A 23,791-nucleotide genomic window follows, 5' to 3' on the forward strand; every position below is an offset into this window, starting at 1 on the left:
TCTTTTGAGGTTTCTCCACTGCTTCCATTTTTCTTTATGTTGCCCACTCTCCATGCCCTTGTGTGCGTCGGCTCATGAATCTCCATCAGGGCTGTGAGTTCTTTTACTTCTTCGTCCACATTGCCTGTCTTTAAGACCGCAAATTCTCACATGTAAAGCGCGCACCCTTCTCCTCTGCTCCTCCTCTAGTGTCTGATTAATGATGTTGTTGGGTGTGGGCGTGGGCGTTATCTCCTTGCCTTTTCCTTTCTTGGCCACCTTGATCCATTTCTCGGCTTCGTCCGCCTTCTGTTGAGTTTTGGTAAGAACATCCACCCAAGAAGTCGTCATTTCTTTATGTTGCTCTTCTCCTTCTTTGATGGCCCGTACTTGCTCCTTTATCGTGTTGATTTCTTCGATTACTGAGGGTTGCAGTTCGCCCTCTTCGAGTGCGTTTCTTGATCGTGCTTCGGCGAGCTCTTTCTTGAGTGACACGATCTCTTCCTCTTGGGTCGTCACTCAGTCTTCTAGCGTGCTTATCTTGCTCTCTTGGATCAGCACGCGTCCTTCGAGTATGTTTATTGTGCCCCAGAGGTTGCGGTTCATCTTGGTCATGATCTCCGTCATCTTCTCTTTGCATTTTTGAATGGCATCCTCTAGGGGGTCGGCTTTATCGTTCATCTTCCCCATGCTTGATCGCCGTCCACAAGGGAGTTAGGTGTATGCGTGCACCCACCCTAGCAGCGGGCGCGGCCGCTGGGAGTCACTGGATGTACGTGTGCACCCACACTGGCGGCGATCGCGACGAGTGGTGGAGCGCGAGGCGGTGTGGCTAGGTGCCCTCAACATGCTCAGGTGTGTGTGTATGTGTGTGTGTCTCGAAAACAAAAGTGAAGGAGAGGGGGGGGGGGGGAGGGGGTAGGGGGGGTAAAGTATGGTAGAAATGAAATGAAATGTTATATTAAAGTCTTCAAAAGGCCATATTGACCTATGAGGCCCGAAAGTTACAAAGTGGTGGGGGTGGGGGGTGGGGGCGGGGGCGGGGTTCAAAAAAAAAAAGACTTTCTACGCGTAGAAGAAGAGAGGGAGACATCCTACGTGTAAAAGAGGGGGGGGGGGGGGGGGGGGGGGGGGAGAGGCCATACGCGGGGAGCGGGGTGTGGCGCAGCTGCAGGCGGAGCGAGGGGGGGACGAGGTTGCAGAGGCAGCGCAGGGGGGGTAGCACCGTGCGCAGCGCGCAACGTGCAGATACAGGTGCAGGTGCAGGCGCAGCAGCACAGCGCCACAGCGCGAGGGCAGAGCAGCAGCACAGCGCAAGGGCAGAGCAGCAGCGCGCGAGGGCAGGGCAGCAGCGCGCAAGAGATGAAAAGAGAGAGAGAGAGAGGGAGAAAATGAAATGTAATATTTACCTCTTCAAAAGGCCAAAATGACCTATGAGACCAAAAGGTTACATGTGGTGAATCTAATACCAGGTCTGGGTACAAAAGGTACAAAGGACTGAAAAGAAAATAGTGGGTAGGGGTGGGGTGAAGCTGATACAAAGGAAATAGGAAATACAAAGGGTGGGCCGATACAATGCAATGGAGCTCTCTGACAATGGAGGCATCATATACATATACATCAGTATCCGGGACGGCTCCTATGTCGCGCCAATATGGTATGGATCCTCTTTCGCAATCTGAGTTGATATCAAGAGGGCCCCCTCATCCGTGGGCGACGGGACCGCCCCAACTCTATTGCCCGATCAAGCAGTATGCCTCTGGTGCCTCTGGTGTTGTTACGATGTGGGGGCTGCTCGAACTCCTCTGTCTGTGACTAAAAGAAATTTGTAATCTTCCACTGTCGCTGGATCTCTCTCATTGTGCCCCTCTTCAATAGGTCCTCTCTGTGTTTGGGAATCTCCAGTAAGTATCATCCGAGGCATCTCTGATCCTGGTATCTCATGACTCTAGAAAGTGGCCCAAAACCCTCTCTGAATAGACAGTGAAAGCGGCCTCGTATGTCATAGTATATTGGGCAGTGACATATGTAATGTAGCTCTGTCTCTCGCTCTATTTGGCACACCTGACAAATCATGGACTCAACGGGTACTCCTCTAAAACTGTCTGTCTCGATCTCTAGCTGATGTAAGGATGTGCGTATCTGACCAATAGCACATTGTATCCCGTGGGATAGATGAGTATCCATGTATCCGGGTCTGATCACAAAACCATCCTCCGTGAGTTGGAGAAGATGCTTTCTATAGAAAGTCATCTTCGTACCTAGCTCATGTGTAGGTTGTATCCATGTCCTCTTCGTATGCAACTGAATCAAGTCCTGTATGATGAGCCTGGTAATCTCTGCCCTACTGAGGGAGATGGAGGGTACATCCAGAGAGTACTGAAATGGGGGAAGCCTGTCCATACCAAAGCCATGTAACTGAAATCAAGACGCCATCTATGCATACCAACGTGATCTATCTCCCTGCAATGCTAGCTGCCACGAACACTCTAGTGCTAAGGGAGCATATCTGTCTCTAGGGAGAGCCCAAGTGCTATGCAGAAATGAAATTGATCGAGTGAGTGCCTCCACTACCAATGGAGGCACAGCGAGCTCCGCCCTAACAATGTCATGTGGTACTGAGGCCTTGGCCCTAATCATCCGAGAAATCATAGACACCAAGGGCTTCTCCATACATCTCCATCCATCAGTACTGCCAGCTCTGCTATGATGATCAACTGAGGGGCCCCATATGATATATCTCCACTCCGTACAGCATGGCCGAAGTGACCAAAGTGTCAAAGCGCCAAAGCTTTGTCCGAGGTTCTTAAAACTAAATCTGCGAACATATCTCCCCAATGCTGCATAGGCTCTGGTCAATCGCGTATCTGCTGCATGGCTCAGGGAAATACAGGACCATTGAAAACCGCCCCAAGATAAGTGTATGTATCTTCATAGTCCACAATCTCTCGACCATACGTAAAAGTGGGGGCGGACCTCCTTACCCACTGCGCCATGGTGTTAAACACCATTACCTTGGTCTTACCAAGGGTCAGAAACAATCCACTATTCCATGCAAATACATGCAATGCATCCAAATGACGTTGCATTCCCTCTGGAGAGTCGGAGATCAGCACAATATCATCAGCATATAATAGCAACGGAATCCATGTTCCTGCAAATTGAGCACCTCTATCACCCTCTGTATATATATATATATATATATATATATAATCTAAAAACTCATATACATATCCCAAAGAGAGTCGGAGATAGGGGACAACCCTGCTTCACCCCAATGGTGGAGTGAACCATGTGAACCATGTCGGACATGCCCTGAGTAGTGCGTACTTGTCCTACCACTGTCCTGTATAAAGCTAAGATCCCCCATATCAGCTCTGTGGGCACCCCCATGTCTTTCAATCTGCATGTTAGTCTGGCTCGTGGCACGCTATCAAAGGTTTTACGGAAATCCACAAAGCTACAATATATCCTCTTGACATGGTGTCTACCCTCCTCAATAATGGCTCTGAGTGTCAATATCTGGTCAAGAGTGGAGAAACCTCTCGTGAACCCTGCCTGTCCTGCTGACCCTATGCCCTCTCTCTCTGCCCATTCACTCAACTCATGCTCAAGAATTGATGCATATAGCCTAGCTAGAATGTGACCAACTATGATGGTTCGGTAATTCCCGGGAAGCATAGGATCTCCCGACTTGAAGATAGGCACAATAGTGGACATACTCCAAGTCTCAAGAAACCCCTCATACATGGCTCTATTAAACATCATAGCAAGAGACTCTGCAAGCATATCTCTGGCATGGATAAAGTGCTCTGCTACCAGACCATCATGATCATGTCCTCTTCATGTCTTCATCTTGTCAATGGCTTTCCTTACCCTCTCAGCAGTAAAGAAAATACATGTTTCTAGGCATGCCTCTGGAGGGTCAGGCAAAGGTGGATGCCCCAATGCTGTATAGAGAGATGTAGCATATTCCCCCCATGTCTCTGTGGAAGTGATGGCTGGCGGTGGAGAGTGCTCATTGAAAAGCCTCCATGCCTCACTAAAGTCCTGACTCATAAACAACTGATACAGATCACGCTCTAATTGAGATAGGTAAGCCCTCTTCTTTTGTCGCACTAGGCGGCAGAAGATAATCCGTGACTGTCTATGTGTAGTAGTACCGATGAGCACCTCTCTCTGTAATCTGATCCTCGTCTCTCTACACTCCTCATCATACCAATTGTCCTGAGGCATGCTCCCAGATCCTCTGGTGTAGGCTGGATGTGGGAATATGCCTCTGATGCTGCATCATGTAGCGTTTCTGTCAGAATCTGGGTGAGCTCATCTAGTGGTCGTCTTGGCTCTTGAGTGCATAGCTGCATGTATATCTCATCAGTGTACACGTGGTCCGTCTCCCTCGTGAAGGTATATCGAGTATGTGTGGAGGCCTCTCCCGATGGAGCTGTGTTGAACTGGAACGTTAAGAGTGCAGATAGCATGATCAACTGCTACCCCAACCGGCCTAGTTCCCACCACGAAATCCTAAAAGGAAGAAATGAATCCTGGCGGAGCCATAACATAATCCACTGTACTAGCGCCATGAAGATGTGGAAAGTATGTAAAACCACCAGCTGCAGAGAATCTCTGTAGGCCATTCAAAATGGCCAATCCATGTGCAATCCCCATATCAAGCTCCTGCATCAACTCCTCTGAGGTATCATAGAATACTGTCTGGTGATGGGCAGTCCTAGCATTGAAATCTCCCAAGATAATAATGTCGCCATCTTGGAAAACTCCCATATATCATCATCTAAAATAGAGAAGGGGGACTGTCCTATAGGTGATGCATATACTGACGTACTAGGAGGAAAATAGCAAATAGCGATGTAGAGATATCTACATGTCTCTGCCTTCAGTCTCACCCACATGTACCTAGCATGCTCATCCCTCCGAGCTATATGTATCAGAGACTGTAGCTCCTCCCTGAATAAGATTGCCACTCCTCCTGAACCTCCTCCTCTGCGCTCTGATCGAGTCTCCTTCTATAAGCAGCCAATTTTGATCATTGGTCTTCATTGTTTGTATCTTTATTTTTCAGGTTTGTTGATTATCAATGAATCAAGTTCAAGATTGAATTTCAAATATCATGTAATAAGCTTCAAAGCAACAAGTGATGTATGCTCGAAGTACACTTGGTTTGGTACAAAATCGACCAACTTTGATGATATTGTAAGGTTCATGCCTAAACGTTCAATTTACAAACGGTATTACAAGCTAGAATTTTTCTCAGAGATTTTCTAGTTTAGAGAGTTCTTTTTCTGCTAAACCCAGAAAAAGACCTTAAATCTAATTTCAAAATTGAGGCTAACTATCAACAAAAACATCCGTTTAGAAGCAATCATCTAACTAAACAAATGTACCCCTTATGTTCTGGAATGGCATGGGCACTAACTTAGGAAGTAAGAGCTTGAAATTTTAAACAAAGAGGGCTATTTTTGTTGCTACAGGCTGCATATTCCATATAAAAGACTGGACAGAGCTCCATCATTCCATTTGTTCACCCTTTTCAAAGTAGGACAACAACGAATGTTCATAAAACACTTTCCCTTAGAACCCTTAAAAGTTGCTATGTTCAATAAAAACATACCGTGCTCCCAATGACATACTATAGAGGTTGAAAAACCTTGCTGCTGCCTTCGCGGTTTGTGATGAATAAAGGCCCTTCACACCTAGAATGATTTCAGAAACATAAAATTTGCATGGACATTATTAATTCCCAGTATGCATGCGTAGTAAGAAATTCTACACCTAAAGTACATAACTTGAATACAGAAAAACGAACCAACTGATGAGGCGAGGTCTCTCACACCTAAGAAGATTTCACAAACATGCAGTTTGGAAACAAAGGACTTGCTCAAGTGCTTGCTGCTTGTTGTTATTCCCCTCCCTCCCCCCCCCCCCCCCCAAAAAAAAAAACAAACAAACAAACAAAGAAAAGCAGACACAAGGGCACGCAAGCACATCACCTAGAGGCTAGCGCTCATGGGATTGACAGCCTTATCTTAACCTTGGATAAGGCAGGGGGACTGCTTGCTTGTGCCCAGCTTAAGCTCAGGCTCTGATTGATTTTAAAAGTACGAGTATGGCAAATTCTAGGGTTATGGAGGGTTATGTTTAGCCTTTTGAAGCTGCTTAAATTCAAAGGTTTTTTGTGTCGTGTAGGGTTTGTTGCTAGAACACCCTGCTTGGCAAGCTAATGTTGCCAACCCTAACATTGGACAAGCACATTGCCATTTGTTGAGTGAGACATCCACAAGCACAAGAACCTCCTCACTATCAGTAGATTCAAGCCCTCATCAGGGGCCATCGGAGGAGTAATGAGCGACGGCTCAACTGTCACTCCCTTTGGAAGCAACCCTTGAAGGAGATACTGTGTTGAGACTACTCTTACAACTTGACAATTGTACTTTACTGCTTCAAAGTCATTCAAGAGCTTTTTCTGTTCTAGACTAGCTAGGGATTTAGCGAGAATGCTTCATGTTTTGTGCACTTTATGACGAGAGATCATCATTAGTGTACCTTGCTCTGGTGTTATGGGCTATTTTGACCTTTGAGAGGTGTTAATATATCTTACATTCATTCTCTATCTGCTTGCTCAGGCGAGTGAGCCCTGCAATCCGGTGTCACAAGCAACACAGCGAAAGAAAGAGAGAGAGAGAGAGAGAGAGAGCGAGAGTTTAAAATGCAAGGGCCGGTATGTGTACAGCCAGACTCGTGGCGCCCCGCGTCAACTGCTTCGACAGATTTTTGAAACAAGTTCAAACGGCTACCCCACTTCTGTTGGACCCTCGCCTACTGCTAGCGGGCTATGGCCACTGGGCAAGGTGATGCTTGGAGCAGTGGGTAATGAATTCCTCCAGTTCAGGCTGGGCGAGGACAGTGCAGGGGTCACCGATGATCACAGAGGTCTTGCTCACCCATCACACACATGGAGAAGGTGCACAGGAAGCAAGGCAGCAAGTGCAGGTGCGTGCGAGAGGGCTTGGGAGGCAGCAGCAGGGGCGCGACAGTAAACAAAAGCTGCAAGCTCACGCGAGAGGCGAAGGCAGGGCAGCAAAAGGTGGGAGCAAGGCCAGGGCTGCACAGCAGGTGCAGGAAGGGCATCGTCAGCTACTCGACATGACAGTTTCTCCTCGTTGTTGCTGAGTTTCAGCAGTGAGGACATCAAAAATTCAGAAACTCAAAATTCAGAGCAGAAAATTCAAAAATTCACAGAAACTGCAGGGGGGGGGGGGGGGGGGGGGGGGGGGAGGGGGGATTTGTATCCGAAATGTATGCTTCATGCCGGAGAAAATGTATGCATAAGTGTGGAAAGTTCTGGAAACAGCTGTGTGTTTAGTGTGGGCGTCTTGTGATGGAGGTCATAAGCGCAAACCAAGCACTCCTCGAGAGCTCTAGCCCCTCCCCCTTGAGTGGTTTGCATACAATGCCATCACCAGCAATGAAGAAATCAACTTTTATGGCTACCAGCAAGAGGTTAGCAAACATGGAAAAGGAGATGAAGGCGTACAAGACAGAGATGGAAGAGTGGAAGATGGAGAAGGCGGTCTTTCTTCAGTGGAAAATCGGAGAGGCCGAGCTTCGTACTGTGGAGAAAATGGAGCATCGGGCCGAAATTGAAGACCTCAAGAATGAGATTTCAGCCCTCAAGAGAGACCTAGCCGAGGCAAGAGCCAATGGTGGACTAGAAGAGGGAGAAATCCAACCCTCGGTGATAGAAGAACTTAAGGTAACAAAGAGCAAATGCAAGCCATTAAGGAAGAGGAGAAACAACAGGAAGCAAAAACGTCTTCATGGACGGATATGATCATTGATTACCAAAACCCATAAGAAAGTGGAGGAAGGGGAGAAGTGGATTTCGGTCACAAAGAAGGGCAAAGGCAAGGAGGTATCAATCCCCACTCCCACCATCATCAACATGACACTTGAGGAGGAACAACGAAGACGTATGAGGGCTTTGCATGTGAGGGTTACCGGCCTCAACGATCGGGACAAAATTGATGAGGAAGTACAGGAGCTCATGGTACTCATGGGGATGCAAAAAGCGACACACACAAGAGCATGGAGAGTTGGTAAGAAAAGTGGAGGCACGGGGGAAACATCGAGAGGAAGAGCTCTCATATTGCGCTTCCCCTCTATTGAGGAGAAGGACTTTTTGAGAAGGAGGCCCACTCTCAAAAAGACTGGTATCTTCCTTGGTGATGATCTCACCCTCTCACAGCTTGCCCACATGCAAGAAGTCATGCCAGAGATTAGGGCCGCAAGAGAAAAAGGGAAGACAGCTTTTTACAAAGAAGGAAGAGTGGTCATTATGGAGAGACGCCCTACATGACGGTGCGAGACCTATGGGACCACACTGAAGATAGCTACTTGGAATAGTAATGGGTCTATGAGGTTGGATGTTGGGGCCTTTGAGGACAGTTTCAAAGACAGGGACATTGTATTCTTCTCGAAGACTCACCCGGCGCCTGGACAGGTGATGCCACATGTGGGGGGATATAGATGGGAGAGAGCACACAGGACAGTCACGATATCTGAGCATGGGGGTAGAGGTTCAGGAGGAGTAGCAGTGCTATTTAGAGAGGAGCTACAGCCACTACTACATATTGTAGGGAGAGATGAGCATGCTAGATACATGTGGGTGAGGTTGAGAGTTGACACAGGTCGATTTCTATACATTGCCATATGTTACTTCCCTCCCAGTACGTCAGTCTATGCTGCATCCAAAGGGCAGTCGCCTTTCTCTATACTGGACAATGATACATGGGAGTTTTCTAGGGATGGTGATATCATCCTCCTAGGGGACTTCAATGCCCGAACAGGCAACTCCCAGACAGTCTTCTACGACACTTCAGATGAGATGCTTAGAGAGCTGGATGTGAGGGAGTTGGGGCTTGACAGACGCTCACATGACAAAGAGCAGACGGAGTATGGGAGATACCTCACAGAGATGACGAGTACATGTGGGTTAGCCATACTTAACGGCTTACAACGATTTCTTGGAGCAGCCAGCTTCACATGTTTTCCACACAGACATGGGGCCAGTATAGTGGACTATGTTACGACACAACCAAGCTTTATCCCTTGCATTCAGGATTTCACACTGGGAGCAAGGCCAGTGGGGGTAGTAGTAGATCATGCTCTCTTGACACTATCTGTTTCATTCCAGTATAGTACAGCCCAGACATCAGGAGGCAAGTCACACACTCGTTATACATTTACACCATAGACTGATTCTGTCTATACAGAGGAGATCTGGGACCATCTATGGAAAGGCACAGCTGGTACACGCCTCTCACTGGAGGAGTGCACCACTTTACTGACTAAGACACTGCATGGTGTTGCATCAGTGGCATACCCACTCACCTAGCCGGGCAGGAGACCACATTATGAGAGCATGACCCAGAATAGTTGGTATGATGAGGAGTGCAAAGAGATGAGAGCCCAGCTTCAGAGGGATCTTCTTTTAGGAGTCATCACTTACACACAGTCTCGGATTGCTTTCCGCAACTTGTGCGATGGAAGAAGCGAGCTTACCTAGCTCAATGGAACGAGAATTATATCAGATGTTCTTTAGTAGGGATTCAGGAGAGGCATGGAGACTCTTTCATGAGCACTCCCCTCCCCCAGTGATTACTTCACCTGATGTGTGGGGCCAGTATATGCAACATCATTATATATGTTTCCTGGACAGGAACCCCTTCCAGACCCTACATAGCCATGCCCAGCTACAAGCACCTTCTTTACCATTGGGATGGTACAGAGGGCCATTGACAGGATGAGGATCGGGAGGGCATATGATCATGACGGTCTAGTAGCAGAGCACTTTATACATGCCAGGGATATGCTGATGGAGGTTCTTGCAGTGTTATTCAATCGTGCCATGTGTGAGGGGTTACCTGAGACTTGGAGGTTGTCTACTATTGTGCCTATCTTCAAGGCAGGGGATTCTACAGAGCCTGGGAACTACCGCACTATTATGGTTGGACACACATTGGCACAGTTGTATGCATCCATTCTTGAGCAACACTTGAGTATTTGGGCAGAGGATGAGGGGGTACGGGCAAAGGGTCGGGCCGGTTTCAGGAGGGGTTTCTCCACTCTTGATCATATTTTGACACTCAGAGCCATCATTGAGGAGGGCAGGTCACATGGGAGACGGATTTATTGTAGCTTTGTGGATTTCCGCAAAACATTTGACATGGTACCGAGAGCTCGATTGATGCGCAGACTACAGGATATGGGGGTGCCCATAGAGTTGATCTGGGGGATTATGGCTTTGTACAGATCAATGATGGGACATGTACTCACTCCGGAAGGGGTATCTGATTTAGTTCACTCTACTATTGGGGTGAAATAGGGCTGTGCCCATAGAGTTGATCTGGGGGATTATGGCTTTGTACAGATCAGTGATGGGACATGTACGCACTCCGGAAGCGGTATCTGATTTAGTTCACTTTACTACTGGGGTGGAACAGGGCTGCCCATTGTCTCCTACTCTATTTGGTATGTATGTTGATGAGGTGTCTGATTACATTGACAGAGAGGGTGACAGAGGTGCCCAGCTGGCAGGGACGTGGATCCCATTGTTGTTATATGCGGATGATATTGTGTTGATATCTAACTCACCAGAGGGTATGCAGCGACATTTGGATGCACTACACAGTTTTTCAAAGGATAGTGGATTATGTGTAAACCTTGGTAAAACCAAGGTTATGGTGTTTAACACCACACCACAGTGGATCAGGAAATCAGCACCTACTTTCACATATAGTCAGAAGATTGTGGAGTATACAGATGCGTACACTTACCTGGGGGCAGTCTTCCCTGGGCCGAGATTTTCTTTGAGAAGAGCAGCAGAGACTAGACTGACTAGAGCTTATGTGGCTTTGGGAGGACTAGAGAGGATGTGTTCGCAGGTTCAGTTTCAGGAACCTAGGACAAAGCTATGGCTCTTTGATACTTTGGTTGCATCTACTATGCTATATGGGGTGCAAGTTTGGGGACCTTCTGTAGGCCAGGATGGTTGGAGACGTATGGAGAGGCCCTTGGTACCTATGATCTCTCGGCTGATTAGAGCCAAGGCGTCCATACCACATGATATCATTCGAGCGGAGTTAGCTGCCCCCCCTCTGGAGATTGAGGCGCTTACCAGATCAGTCTCCTTTGTACACAGCCTATGGGATACTACCAGAGACAGATATGCCAGGCTGACCCTAGAGTCCTCCAGACAGCTAGCTCTACAAAGGGATACATCATGCTGGTATGCACAGATGACATCATGGTTTCAGACATGTGGCTTCACCATGGACAGGCCTCCTTTTCAGTACTCTCTACAGGCACCCTTGAGGTCTCTGACACGGGTGGAGATTACTAGAGTCATTGGTCAGGATCTGATCCAGCTGGACACGAGGTGGACATGGATACAGCCGATACAGGAGTTGGGCACGAAGATGGCTTTCTATAGAGAGCATCTTCTCCACCTCACAAGGGATGGGTTTGTGGTTCGACCTAGCTATATGGACACACATCTTTCTCATGGCTTGCGTTGTGCCATTGGCCAGATACGCACATCCTCACCTCAGCTTGAGATTGAGACTGGCAAATTCAGAGGGATACCAGCAAATAGCAGGATATGCCGCTTATGTCATCTAGAGCCAAAGACAGAGTTACATTACATATGTCATTGCACAGTGTACTATGAGATACGAGGCCGTTTTCATTGTCTATTTAGAGAGGGTTTTGGGCCTCTATATAGGGTCATGAGCTATGAGGATCAGAGAGGTCTTGGACTGTATCTACTTAAGTTACACAGGCACAGAGACACTTTACTGAGGAGAGCTGGAGAGAGACGGTCCCAGAGACAGATTACAGATTTCTTTACACTAGATATTGGAACCCCAGAGGAGCAAACACCATTGCAAAGCTCTACCCGCACTCATACTACCACTATTGGCATTCTCATAGACCGAGCACTAGAACTAGGGAGATCTAGACGCCCGCGATTGAGGAGAAGAGCTACACAACATCGACGGAGACTACAGCAAAGGATTTGAGCCATACTCTCTCAACGTCCAGAGTGCAGATGAGGATGGATCTCTGTCACCAGCGTGTGACTACTATCTATCCTTTTTGTTGATTTCTTTCTTATTATCTATTGACTTTCACTCTTTGGAAACACCCCTCGGGAAATCTAACTGCCCTGCATTGCATAGCTAGTGTGGAACTGTCCAGAGGGAGTCCAGGCCTGAGGGCAAGAGAGCACTAAGGTTGGACAAGGACTATGGTTAGCCAAGTGGGGTCATTGACTAGCCAAAGTGGAATCCTTTGCTACAGAGGCTACATTTCAGTTCTGGATGTGGCCGCAGTGTACAAAGAGGGTCGGATGACCTAGAAAGATACAATGGCAGCATCTCCTAAAATTTAGGGAACTGCTATTTTGGGACCTGAAAATGTGTTGACGTCATTACCTCCGGAATGACAAAGGGAACATTTTCTTACTCTGCCGTGAAGTCAACTGGGCAACCGGTTGGGATATTTTTAGGCGGCAACCCGAAACGGGGAAAATGCTTGTAAAAGTGCCAAGTGGCACCTTCTGGTGCACTTGCCTTATGCAACAAGAAGTGGCGCTGAATTTGAAGGGAAGAAGGCTCATTTTCAGATTTTGTCATAGGTTAAGAGCTATGGAGTGCTTGCTTTCCCTCTTATGCACAGTGCGGTGCCAGGAGTGATGCCCTGCACGCTACGCACTGCCCTCTCTCTCCCCTTTGGCAGTATGTTATGCCCCTCTAGTGGGCTTTTCATTTGACCAATGTACAGTTGTGTGGGTTCATGCGCGATTGCCGAGGCAAGAGCCTCTTGCACAGGTACTGGATTAGCTAGCGGCTAATCCCCCCGCAGGTACAGGTGAATTCGGAGAGGTTTCACGCCAGAAATCTCGTCCGATTCAAAGGGCAAGTAGCCCTACAGGTGCGGGAGCTCGAGGACTTGCTAGGGATGCGACCGGCACGCGAAACGGAGCCCGAAACAGTGAATTACAGCCTGCTGTGTATTTTTGCAGGTTTAGGGTTTTGGCCCTAAACGGACCCTAATACCCCAGGAGGTTCGGGGACGCAAGGGGACCGCTGTACAGGCGATCTGGCGCATTTTCAGGGCTGAAAACAGAGAATTCAGCGTGCTGCAGATTCTCGCCAGGTTTTGCAAAAGTGCCCGTATGCGTCGGGAAAGTCGGTCAATGCGTGGGAATACTGACCGTGAAGGGTTCTAGTACAGTTATGCTGCCGAAATCGGGCTGGAACAGTGGAAATTCAGCCGAGTTTGTGCGGGGCAGCTTGTAGGAACCACAGCGTTTATTCCCTCTTTTGAACAATAAAGAAATACCGAAAGGGGCGCCTAAGTTAGGGGCCAATCTGGTGTCTGTCCACTCATACAGGTGCAATCTAGCAGCCTGTATCCCTCTCCCCTTTGTTGTGTCTTGAAAGTACAGGTAAAATAGACGACTAATAATGGGTGAAAGCTAAATCAAGGTTTAAAGTAAAGTCTACCGCCCTTTTTGGATTGAACAGGCCGGTTACATGGTTCCATCGACGGGATTAAATCACTTTTCCCATAGAAGTGAGCCTTGGTCAGTTTTGGGCTTGAAGACACAGGGGATCATAGACGAGACACAGGGAATTGTAATTATGGCTGACAGACCAGATGATGATGACTGAAGAGGTTTCCTCTTCACAGGGTCAACAGACACATGAAGTGGGTGAGTCCTCAAGACCACCACAGACTGATGATGATATATTCAGGACCCAGTTGGCTACTGCTGTGGCTATGTTCACACAAGTAATGCAGAACCACGGTTTTTAGCCTTTCTGCAACCTCCTGTTCCGTCTCAGCAAGTTGGGTCACTGGATCATATTCAAAAGCCTGTTAAGGCTCGAGCACAGGTGATTCATACCGCACAGTCAATGGAAACACCTGTACACTTGACGGAGAACATGCAGTCTCCACAACCTGTGCCTAAGGTGCAAGAACAGATGGCTGAGATGCCAGTTTTTCAAGCTGTACCAATTCAGCCCGCCACCTTTCAGCAGCCTATAGCTGGTTCTAATGGGCAGGGAAGCAACCTACAGGCTATGCAACAGGTCTTCCCACCACCTTCAGTACACCTGGCTATTTTGGAGGTGGATCGGTATTTCAGAGCATGGCTGGTCATGCACCTGGAAATCAGTTTTATACGCCAGGAACAGTGTTTGGGGGTGCTCAAACGATGATGCCTAACCCCATGTACAGTGTCATGGGTATGCAACCAGGGTTTCAAAGCACTCAGGGACAATTTGGGATGCCACAAGCAAATTTTGGTATGGCTGGAATTACAAATCAGCAGCCAAATATGGCATTTCCAGGTCAAGTTAATAGCGGCCAAGGAACACAGATGAACCCTAATAGTGTTCCCATGTTTCAGTCACTTCCATATGACAATTTAACGCCGCTGGAGAGGCCAACTCCGTACAAAGAAGGTGGCAAAGGTGTGTCATTCACGACCTTTACAGGGTTTGATGACAGGAAGAAGGCTCTTTCATTCCTCCAGCAGTTTGATAAGGCCTATGCAGGGGGAAACTTTACAGAGGCTTCAAAGGTCCGCAAGGCAGCCACTTTCTTGACAGGGAATGCGGGACAATGGTGGACAACTTTATTGCTTCAAGGGCAAGCTCCGTCCACATGGATTTACTTCAAGCAGATTTTTGCAGCAGCTTGGTTATCTGATGATTTCGAAGCAGATGTCATGACAGAATGGCACCAGCTTAATGCTGCCACTTGCAGAAATCTGGATGATTACAATCGGAAGTTTTGGAAAGCTCTACTTCCAGTAACTTCCTATAGGTTTGTGCCATTGACAGAACAGATTAGAAAAATACTGTTGTGGCCTACCCAAAGGATTGAGAAAATACTGCACAAAGACCAAAGTCACTACTTTGACGCAGCTCATCGAGGTAGCAAACACTGGCAATGGTTTGCTCAAGGGAGAAGATTGTGAATTTAACACTGGCGTCAAGGCAGGATCAGGCAAGAAAAATTCAGCCAAGAAGCACGTTCCCAATGAGGCTCCTAAAGGGACTCAGGAGTCGGCCAACGCAGGGAAAGACAAAGCTACGGCTGAATCAGAAAAAGGACCCGCAAAGAAATGGAAAAGACGTTTTCCTCGCAAGTCAGAAGAGCAAAAGAAGGTCCTGAGGACAGAGAACAAATGCTTTATATGTGAGCAGCCTGGCCACATTGCTTACAACTGTCCTACAAAGAAAAGGCCAGCTGATTCTGAAGACAAGGAGGACAGGAAGGGAAAGAAGCCCATGGCTGGTCTAGTGCCAGATATGGTGGGCGACAAGCCAAATTCAGATGCAAGTGAGCTTTGCAGAGCATGGGGAAAGGTTAGGGATCAAACAGTGCTTATCTTCTTTGATCCAGGTGCCAAAGCCAACTTTATTTCCCCAGAATTGGCTTCAAAGTTGGGAATCAGACCTGAAGAGATGGGGTATACAGCAGAGGCAGGTTTGGCATGTCCTGGCCATACAGAGGCTGTGACACCCATCATTGGAAAGTTGCGTCTACATATCCAGTCCTATGTAGATGCTGAAGAATTTTACATCATGCCACTGGACGGATGTGATGTGTTGTTAGGTATTCCTTGGTTGTTTCGTGTACAGGGAATCATGGATGCCTACAACAAAAAGATCACTGTACAGAGCAGGGGAAAGACTCACATTCTGGATGTAAAGCTTAAAGGGGAGTCTATTCCTACTGTATCAGCTTCTGCTATTACTTCTGTAATGAAAAAGCATCTTTCTGCGTACTTGGTTTTTGCACGTGAAGTGTCAGATTGTGATGAATCAAATTTATCTGTGCTAGATAAAGAAAGGTCAATGTTTTTACAACAGTATAGTGACTGTTTTTCCGATTCATTACCGTCTCAATTACCGCCAGAGAGACCCGAGGACCATGCGATAGATTTGGTGCCAGGCAGTAGCCCACCAAATAAGCCTCCGTACAGGGTTAGTGCGGCTCAGCAGAAAGAGATAATGGGCCAAGTACAGGAGCTGTTAGAAAAGGGGCTGATTCAGCCCAGTTCATCTCCATTCTGTTCTCCAGTGTTGTTGGTGCAGAAAAAGGATGGCTCATGGCGTATGTGCATCGACTACCGTGCACTGAACAAGAATACCATCAAGAATAGGTTCCCTATACCTAGAATTGATGATATTATGGACAAATTAGAAGGAGCAGCTATGTTTAGCAGGATAGATCTAAAGAGTGGGTATCATCAGATCCGCATTAGATCAGAGGATGTGCACAAGACTGCTTTTAGAACAACGTTTGGCCTTTACGAATTTTTAGTGATGCCCTTTGGTCTCACAAATGCTCCTGCTACGTTCAATAGGATGATGGACAGAATTTTCCGTCCACACCAGCAGTTTGTTGGTACATTCTTTGATGACATGATAGTCTACTCAAAGAATGAAGAGGAGCATAGGCATCACTTGGCCATTGTGTTCAAAGAGCTACGCAGTCATAGGTTGCTCATCAATGCAAAGAAAAGTGAGTTTTTTCTGGAAGAGATTCACTTTCTGGGACACATTGTCTCAAAGGATGGTGTCAGAATGGATCCTGCAAAAGTTGAAGCGATCAAGTCATGGCCAAATTTGAAGACGGTGCATGATGTCCGAAGCTTTTTGGGACTATGCTCCTATTACAGAAGGTTTATCCGAAATTTCGCTGAGATTGCTTCACCTTTACATGCTCTTCAAAAGAAGGCAGTCACCTTTAGATGGACACAAAAGAGATTTCAGCTTTTAATCTCTTAAAGGAAAAGATGACTTCAGATCCAGTCATTGTGTTGCCAGATCTTAGGAAGTCATTTGTGGTCCAGTGTGATGCCTGCGGTAGTAGCATTGGTGCTGTGCTAATGCAAGATGGCAGGGTAGTAGCCTATGAGAGCAGAATTTTGCAAGGGCCAGAGATGACCATGCAGGTCTATGAGAAAGAGTTACTGGCTGTGATTCATGCGCTCTTAAGTTGGAAACACTACCTGCTAGGTGCAGATTTGTTGTCCAAACGGACCATCAGACCTTGCGATACTTCTTGACACAGACAAAGTTATCTGAGAAGCATATGCGATGGGCAAATATCTTGTCCATGTTCCATTTTCAGATTGTGCATGTGGAAGGCAAGAAGAACGTTGTGGCTGATGCCTTGTCAAGGAAAGCCACAAAATTTCAGCTGTGTGTCGTTCTTATCATCATGAACTTGATGATATGAAGAGAACAGTATGTAAAATGATGAAGATTTTGCAAGGGTCTTCGAGCAACTAATGGATGGACAACGTCATGAACACTATCTCTTAAAGACGGGTTCATGATGATGCATTGCAGATTTGTGGTCACAAAGCCATTGCGACGCAAAGTTATGGAAGAGAGTCATGTCCCACCGTATGCAGGGCATCGTGGTATCGATGCTACAGTTAAAGCGGTTAGAGACATTCTTCTATTGGCCTACATTGAGAAGGGATGTGGATGCCTTTGTGCGAGAATGCCTAATATGCCAAAAGGTCAAGTTTGACAGGCAAAAGGCACCAGGGTTATTGCAACCACTACCTATTCCAGATAAACCATGGGAAAGTATTGCTATGGATTTTATCTTTGATCTTCCGAGAACGCAGACAGGAAATGATGGTATTTGGACCATTATTTGCAGATTCAGCAAACAGGCTCATTTTATTCCTGTCAGGAAGAAGATAAAGCCAGATCAGATGGCACGCTTGTTTATGAGCAATATTTTCAAGTATCATGGCATGCCACAGTCGATTATTAGCGACCGTGATCCACGCATGACTAGTTTGTTCTGGAGAGGCTTGTTTGAGAATATGGGTACCACGCTCAAATTCTCTTCGTCATTTCATCCTCAAACAGATGGGCAGTCAGAAGAGGCAAATTCTACTGTCCTAGATCTGCTGAAGTGCTATGTGTCAGAGCATAAAGGAAAGTGGGAGCAGTATTTGCCATTGGTGGAGTATGCATACAATAATACAGTGCATTCATCAACTGGCAAGGCACCTTTTGAGATAGTTGAAGGTGGCAAGAAAGTTCCTCCCATACTGCATACAAAGGACAAGATATTTGAAGCAGATAAGTATGTTCAAGACATGGATGAAATGTACAAGAAGGTCAAAGTGGCCTTAGAAAGAACTCAGGCAAAGCAAAAGAAAGCAGTTGATCGTCACCGTCGTGAAGTGGTATATTCACTTGGTGATTGGGTGCTTCTACGGTTTGAAAAGGCAAGGTTAAAGAAGATGAAGGGCAAGGAAAGACTGTTTCCAAAGCTCAGCATGCGTTACTATGGGCCTTTTCAAGTGTGCGACATAATCAGTGATGTTGCATATAGGCTGAAATTGCCTGACAGTTGGAAGATTCACAATGCGTTTCATGTGAGTCTTCTCAGACCCTATGTGGGTGATGTGCCAGAAGATATACCAGCTGAAGATCAGCCGGAAGTCGAGGAACTTGACGAGATCTTGGTCCCTGAACAGATTTTGGCACACAAAGAAAGGAAAGTGAAAGGCAAGGTTGCTAGGCGTTACTTGGTAAAGTTCAGAAACTATCCACCAATGGATGCTAAGTGGATGGAAGAAGGTGAACTTGCAGAGTCACCAACTGTGTTATCACTTTACCTGGAAGCCTTCGATTTGCAACCTACCTTGACCCCTTGAGTTTCAAAGCTAAATGGATTGTCAGTGTGACAATGGCTTCTGAAACAAATGATGTACATGGTATTTAAAGTGAGCTCAAATGAAATACCTGTTACATGAATGTTAGAGCTGTACAGATTGTCAGTTTGGCAATTGCTCTTATGGAATGTCCAAAAGTTTGATTAGTGCTATAGAAGTGAGTATTTTTAGTCAGTTTGTCAAGGATACAGTGATTGCTTCTATTGAAGAGTACATGTGTAACTGCATTCTTAAACTGTCGGTTTGGATATGCTCGAAAGTGTTACGGGATCCAACGTGTACTATAAGACAGTGGCAAAATGTGCAGCTACCATTTTGTCATTGGAAAGTTAGTGACTCAAAGCAATGGCAGAGTGCGAAGCTACCACTATGTCATTGGGACAGGGTTCACACGCAGGCAATACATGAGTCGACGAGGTGTTGAATACACCAGGGTTGACAATGAGCATGTATGTGTCGTATATGTGTCGACAGGTGTTGAATACATCAGTGTTGACAGTAAGCATGTACGACATAGATGCAAACGAGGACGTTTGAGATTTCAAGAGGGGGGTATGTCACCAGCGTGTGACTACTATCTATCCTTTTTGTTGATTTCTTTCTTATTATCTATTGACTTTCACTCTTTGGAAACACCCCTCGGGAAATCTAACTGCCCTGCATTGCATAGCTAGTGTGGAACTGTCCAGAGGGAGTCCAGGCCTGAGGGCAAGAGAGCACTAAGGTTGGACAAGGACTATGGTTAGCCAAGTGGGGTCATTGACTAGCCAAAGTGGAATCCTTTGCTACAGAGGCTACATTTCAGTTCTGGATGTGGCCGCAGTGTACAAAGAGGGTCGGATGACCTAGAAAGATACAATGGCAGCATCTCCTAAAATTTAGGGAACTGCTATTTTGGGACCTGAAAATGTGTTGACGTCATTACCTCCGGATGACAAAGGAACATTTTCTTACTCTGCCGTGAAGTCAACTGGGCAACGGTTGGGATATTTTTAGGCGGCGGCAACCCCGAAACGGGAAAATGCTTGTAAAAGTGCCAAGTGGCACTTTGGTGCACTTGCCTTATGCAACAAGAAGTGGCACTGAATTTGAAGGGAAGAAGAGGCTCATTTTCAGATTTTGTCACAGGTTAAGAGCTATGGAGTGCTTGCTTTCCCTCTTTGCACAGTGCGGTGCCAGGAGTGATGCCCTGCACGCTACGCACTGCCCTCTCTCTCCCCTTTGGCAGTATGTTATGCCCCTCTAGTGGGCTTTTCATTTGACCAATGTACAGTTGTGTGGGTTCATGCGCGATTGCGAGGCAAGAGCCTCTTGCACAGGTACTGGATTAGCTAGCGGCTAATCCCCCGCAGGTACAGGTGAATTCGGAGAGGTTTCACGCCAGAAATCTCGTCCGATTCAAAGGGCAAGTAGCCCTACAGGTGCGGGAGCTCTGAGGACTTGCTAGGGATGCGACCGGCACGCCGAAACGGAGCCCGAAACAGTGAATTACAGCCTGCTGTGTATTTTTGCAGGTTTAGGGTTTTGGCCCTAAACGGACCCTAATACCCCCAGGAGGTTCGGGGACGCAAGGGGACCGCTGTACAGGCGATCTGGCGCATTTTCAGGGCTGAAAACAGAGAATTCAGCGTGCTGCAGATTCTCGCCAGGTTTTGCAAAGTGCCCGTATGCGTCGGGAAAGTCGGTCAATGCGTGGGAATACTGACCGTGAAGGGTTCTAGTACAGTTATGCTGCCGAAATCGGGCTGGAACAGTGGAAATTCAGCCGAGTTTGTGCGGGGCAGCTTGTAGGAACCACAGCGTTTATTCCCTCTTTTGAACAATAAAGAAATACCGAAAGGGGCGCCTAAGTTAGGGGCCAATCTGGTGTCTGTCCACTCATACAGGTGCAATCTAGCAGCCTGTATCCCTCTCCCCTTTGTTGTGTCTTGAAAGTACAGGTAAAATAGACGACTAATAATGGGTGAAAGCTAAATCAAGGTTTAAAGTAAAGTCTACCGCCCTTTTTGGATTGAACAGGCCGGTTACAATCTCCACCATATCTTCCCCCCTTCTTTCTTTGTACTACACATTGTATTTTGTTTCAGTTCTTTTTGATTCCGGACATGGTATCAGATTCACTACGTTGTAACGGCTTGGTCTCATAGGTCATTTTGGCCTTTTGAAGACGTTAATATATCATTTCATTTCATATCTAGAGTTCGTTCGTGCACTTTCTCCCTCTACCTTATCCTGCTTTACTATTGCATCAATTTTGCTTTCGTAAGCTTAGATTTTTTCAAAAGAGATTGAACTTTTGCTTTCTTTCAAGTTTTTTACCTTTCGGGATCAGTGCGGGGCGACATCTTTATCAGTTGCTTGCATTTTTGTGAGGGACCTTGGGCCCTAGTGGAGATACACAATTTCTTCCAACTAGGGACATGTTGTAGAGAGGGAGGCAGGGAGGTCTCACTCTTATCTAGCGCTTTGAATTGTCTTGATGGGCATTTGTAGAATTGGGAGTGTAGGTCCCCCCAATTCATCTAAAATGAAAAAATCAGTTCAAATCGGACGAAGTTTAAATTGAAGATTGAAAGAACCTTAGTAGAAGGTAGATGAAAAAGCGAGACAATTGGAAGGTCAAAAGTAATACATTAGCTTCAAAAGGTGTCTATGAGCTGCGTTTTCAATTTCATTCCTTTCATCCTATCCTTTATACTTTCCATTCTTCCTTATGGATCAGCTCAGTGAGCAGCATGAAGGTAGAGAACAAAACTCTGTCACTGTTTTCAACCTGTTTATCCAATTGTTGATTAGTAAAGAAACAAAGATGGGGACGCTCAATCCAACGGTTCAAGGCCACCTGTATAGAGGCACTCTAGCCTCCTTTGTCGGATCCTCTCTCATAGGCCAGCCTCTACCAAGGAGTAAAAACTAAAATTTTCTTTCATTCCTTCTTTCTTTCTATCTCTCTCGTTTAGTTGAGTCATTCTTGTCATTGCAGTTTTTGTTCAAAAGAGAGGTGGAACAAGGTAATGAAACGGGGAATGGGAACAGCAAAAGGGGCACAGCAGGAACAAGGGTCAAAAAACAAAAATAAATACACTTCGAAGTTCACGGACATAATTTTCAGCTAGACACTACAAAGGATCAGATGCACGAGACACCTTGGGCCTCTAGAATCTTAGAATTCCAAAGACACCTATACTAGTCTTACATGTACTTGGCGGTGTTCATTGCATGTCTGTATGCGTTTAAAATCCATTTGCAAAGTGCTCAATGATGCAACTTTACTCCCGACAAGTTACAAGTTGCGACTCACTGAACTCAACTACAAAGTTGCACCCTTGACTCTTGAAGTGGGAGAGATGGGAGAGAGACTCAAGATGGGAAAGATGCACAAGTGGGAGAGACAAATCATAACTTACACAAGGGCTCAAGGAGAGAACCAGTGTAGCAGCATTGCTTAGGCACTGTAAGGCCCATAGTCCTAAGGAGCAGCACGAATAGATCCATAGGTGTCGCATGCAGTGTGCACATGGCTCTATGCTTCACAGCCAAGGTTTGCTGTAGGGCCTAGAAGATTTTGTTCCTTCCGATTTTGTGAACCTGTTTGCAAGATCCTCATGTCCAGACGAGTCTATCAGATTAGGTTTTGTCAATTCGGACCCTCTTTGCATAAATAATCTGTACAAGGTGTTAGGTGGGTGTTATTACACTTCGGTAGGCATCAGACAGCACGAGCATGTAGATGAGGATGGGATTGAGTCATGCCCTAGGTCTCGTGTCACGCAGGCGAGCCACTTGGGAGATTGAATAGGTCTTCATGCCCTAGTGGCTAGGTTGTATGAATTTGGACAGATTTCAGATTATGTCTTCTGTGGGCTGGCTCTTTGTATTCAACTTTGTACTGCCCCCAGGGATAGGCCAGTGTTTGGGCATCCTTGGGGCTTTTCACTCGTATTCAACTTTGTACTGCCCCCAGGGATAGGCAAGTGTTTGGCCTTTCACTAGTAGAAGTACATCTCTGTTTCCTATGCGAGAAGGGAGGGAAGAAAAGGGGTTTTTTTTTTTTTCTTTTTGGGGGGGGGGGGGGGGGGGGGGGGGGGGGGGGGGGGGGATGATGAAAATACCTCAATCTGAAGTCAGGTACTCAGTCACGTACTCAATCTAAAGTCGGGTACTCAATAAACTAGCTAAAGTACAATATGACCAGAGAGAAGATGGCCCCTGGGCCCTCTCTCAGATAGATCCCCTTGATATGATATCAGTTCAATGTAAAACCTTGAGGAATTTAAATATAAATCGAGATGAGAGAGTGTGTATCCTTTGGGAAAGGAAACGAGGAAAGGACATCTCCTTTAACCTATCATTGTGACTTTAAGTTAATATAACCTGATTTAAGGCTTCACAATAAGTTGCTTGGGGTTCAAGATAAAAACTATCATAACCCACCTAGCACTTGAAGCCATAATACCTTAGCTCCAAAGCTTTTTAAAAACCAACAAATGCTAAGGTTTTTGCTGCTAGCAGGCCAATAAGAGCTGACTACAAAAGCCCACACACACAGACACATAAAAAGGGGAAGGTGAACACAGAGAACGGTCCATGTTCTCGTACTCTACGTCTCTCTTACTTTTTCCATAGCCTGAGATTGGCTCTTCTTTTGAATTCACCCATATCGATTCTGGAAAATGAACAGATAGGAAAAGGAAAATTTAAGCTGCAGATGTCTGCAGCTTAATTTGAATTCACCCCTATCGATCAAGGAAAATGAACGGGTAAGGGAAAAAAAAATTTAAGCTGCAGCTGCTCTGCAGCAACCCTCGCACCAAAATAAACGTCACACAATGAATAAGGCCCCCTTACAGTCGAAGCACAGAGCAGTAAAGAAAGATGCCTTTGAAGTGCCCAAATGCCATCCTATAGCAGAGAAAACGAAAAGTTCACAGAAAAGCAAAAGCTTTCACTGAAAACCACCTACTCTATAGGATGTTAAGGAACTCGGGAAAAAAGCAATACAAA

General features: G+C 46.4%; 1 protein-coding gene across 5 annotated transcripts in view; it reads right to left on the reverse strand.

The window, feature by feature from the left end:
• Positions 1–23,791, reverse strand: part of LOC147457218 (tRNA/rRNA methyltransferase (SpoU) family protein) — a 241,074-nt gene that overhangs the window by 197,866 nt on the left and 19,417 nt on the right. For all 5 annotated transcript variants that reach the window (XR_015188091.1, XR_015188090.1, XM_086512176.1 and 2 more), the window contains one exon: positions 5,609–5,690. Coding sequence is in view for 3 of the 5 variants with exons in the window: in XM_086512176.1 (XP_086368302.1) it covers positions 5,609–5,690 (82 nt within the window). In the remaining 2 variants the exon portion in view is untranslated. The remainder of the gene's footprint in view (positions 1–5,608; positions 5,691–23,791) is intronic.

This window comes from Adiantum capillus-veneris, chromosome 5 (assembly GCF_014529385.1).
Source record: "Adiantum capillus-veneris isolate H3 chromosome 5, ASM1452938v2, whole genome shotgun sequence".
Classification (NCBI taxonomy): domain Eukaryota; kingdom Viridiplantae; phylum Streptophyta; class Polypodiopsida; order Polypodiales; family Pteridaceae; genus Adiantum; species Adiantum capillus-veneris.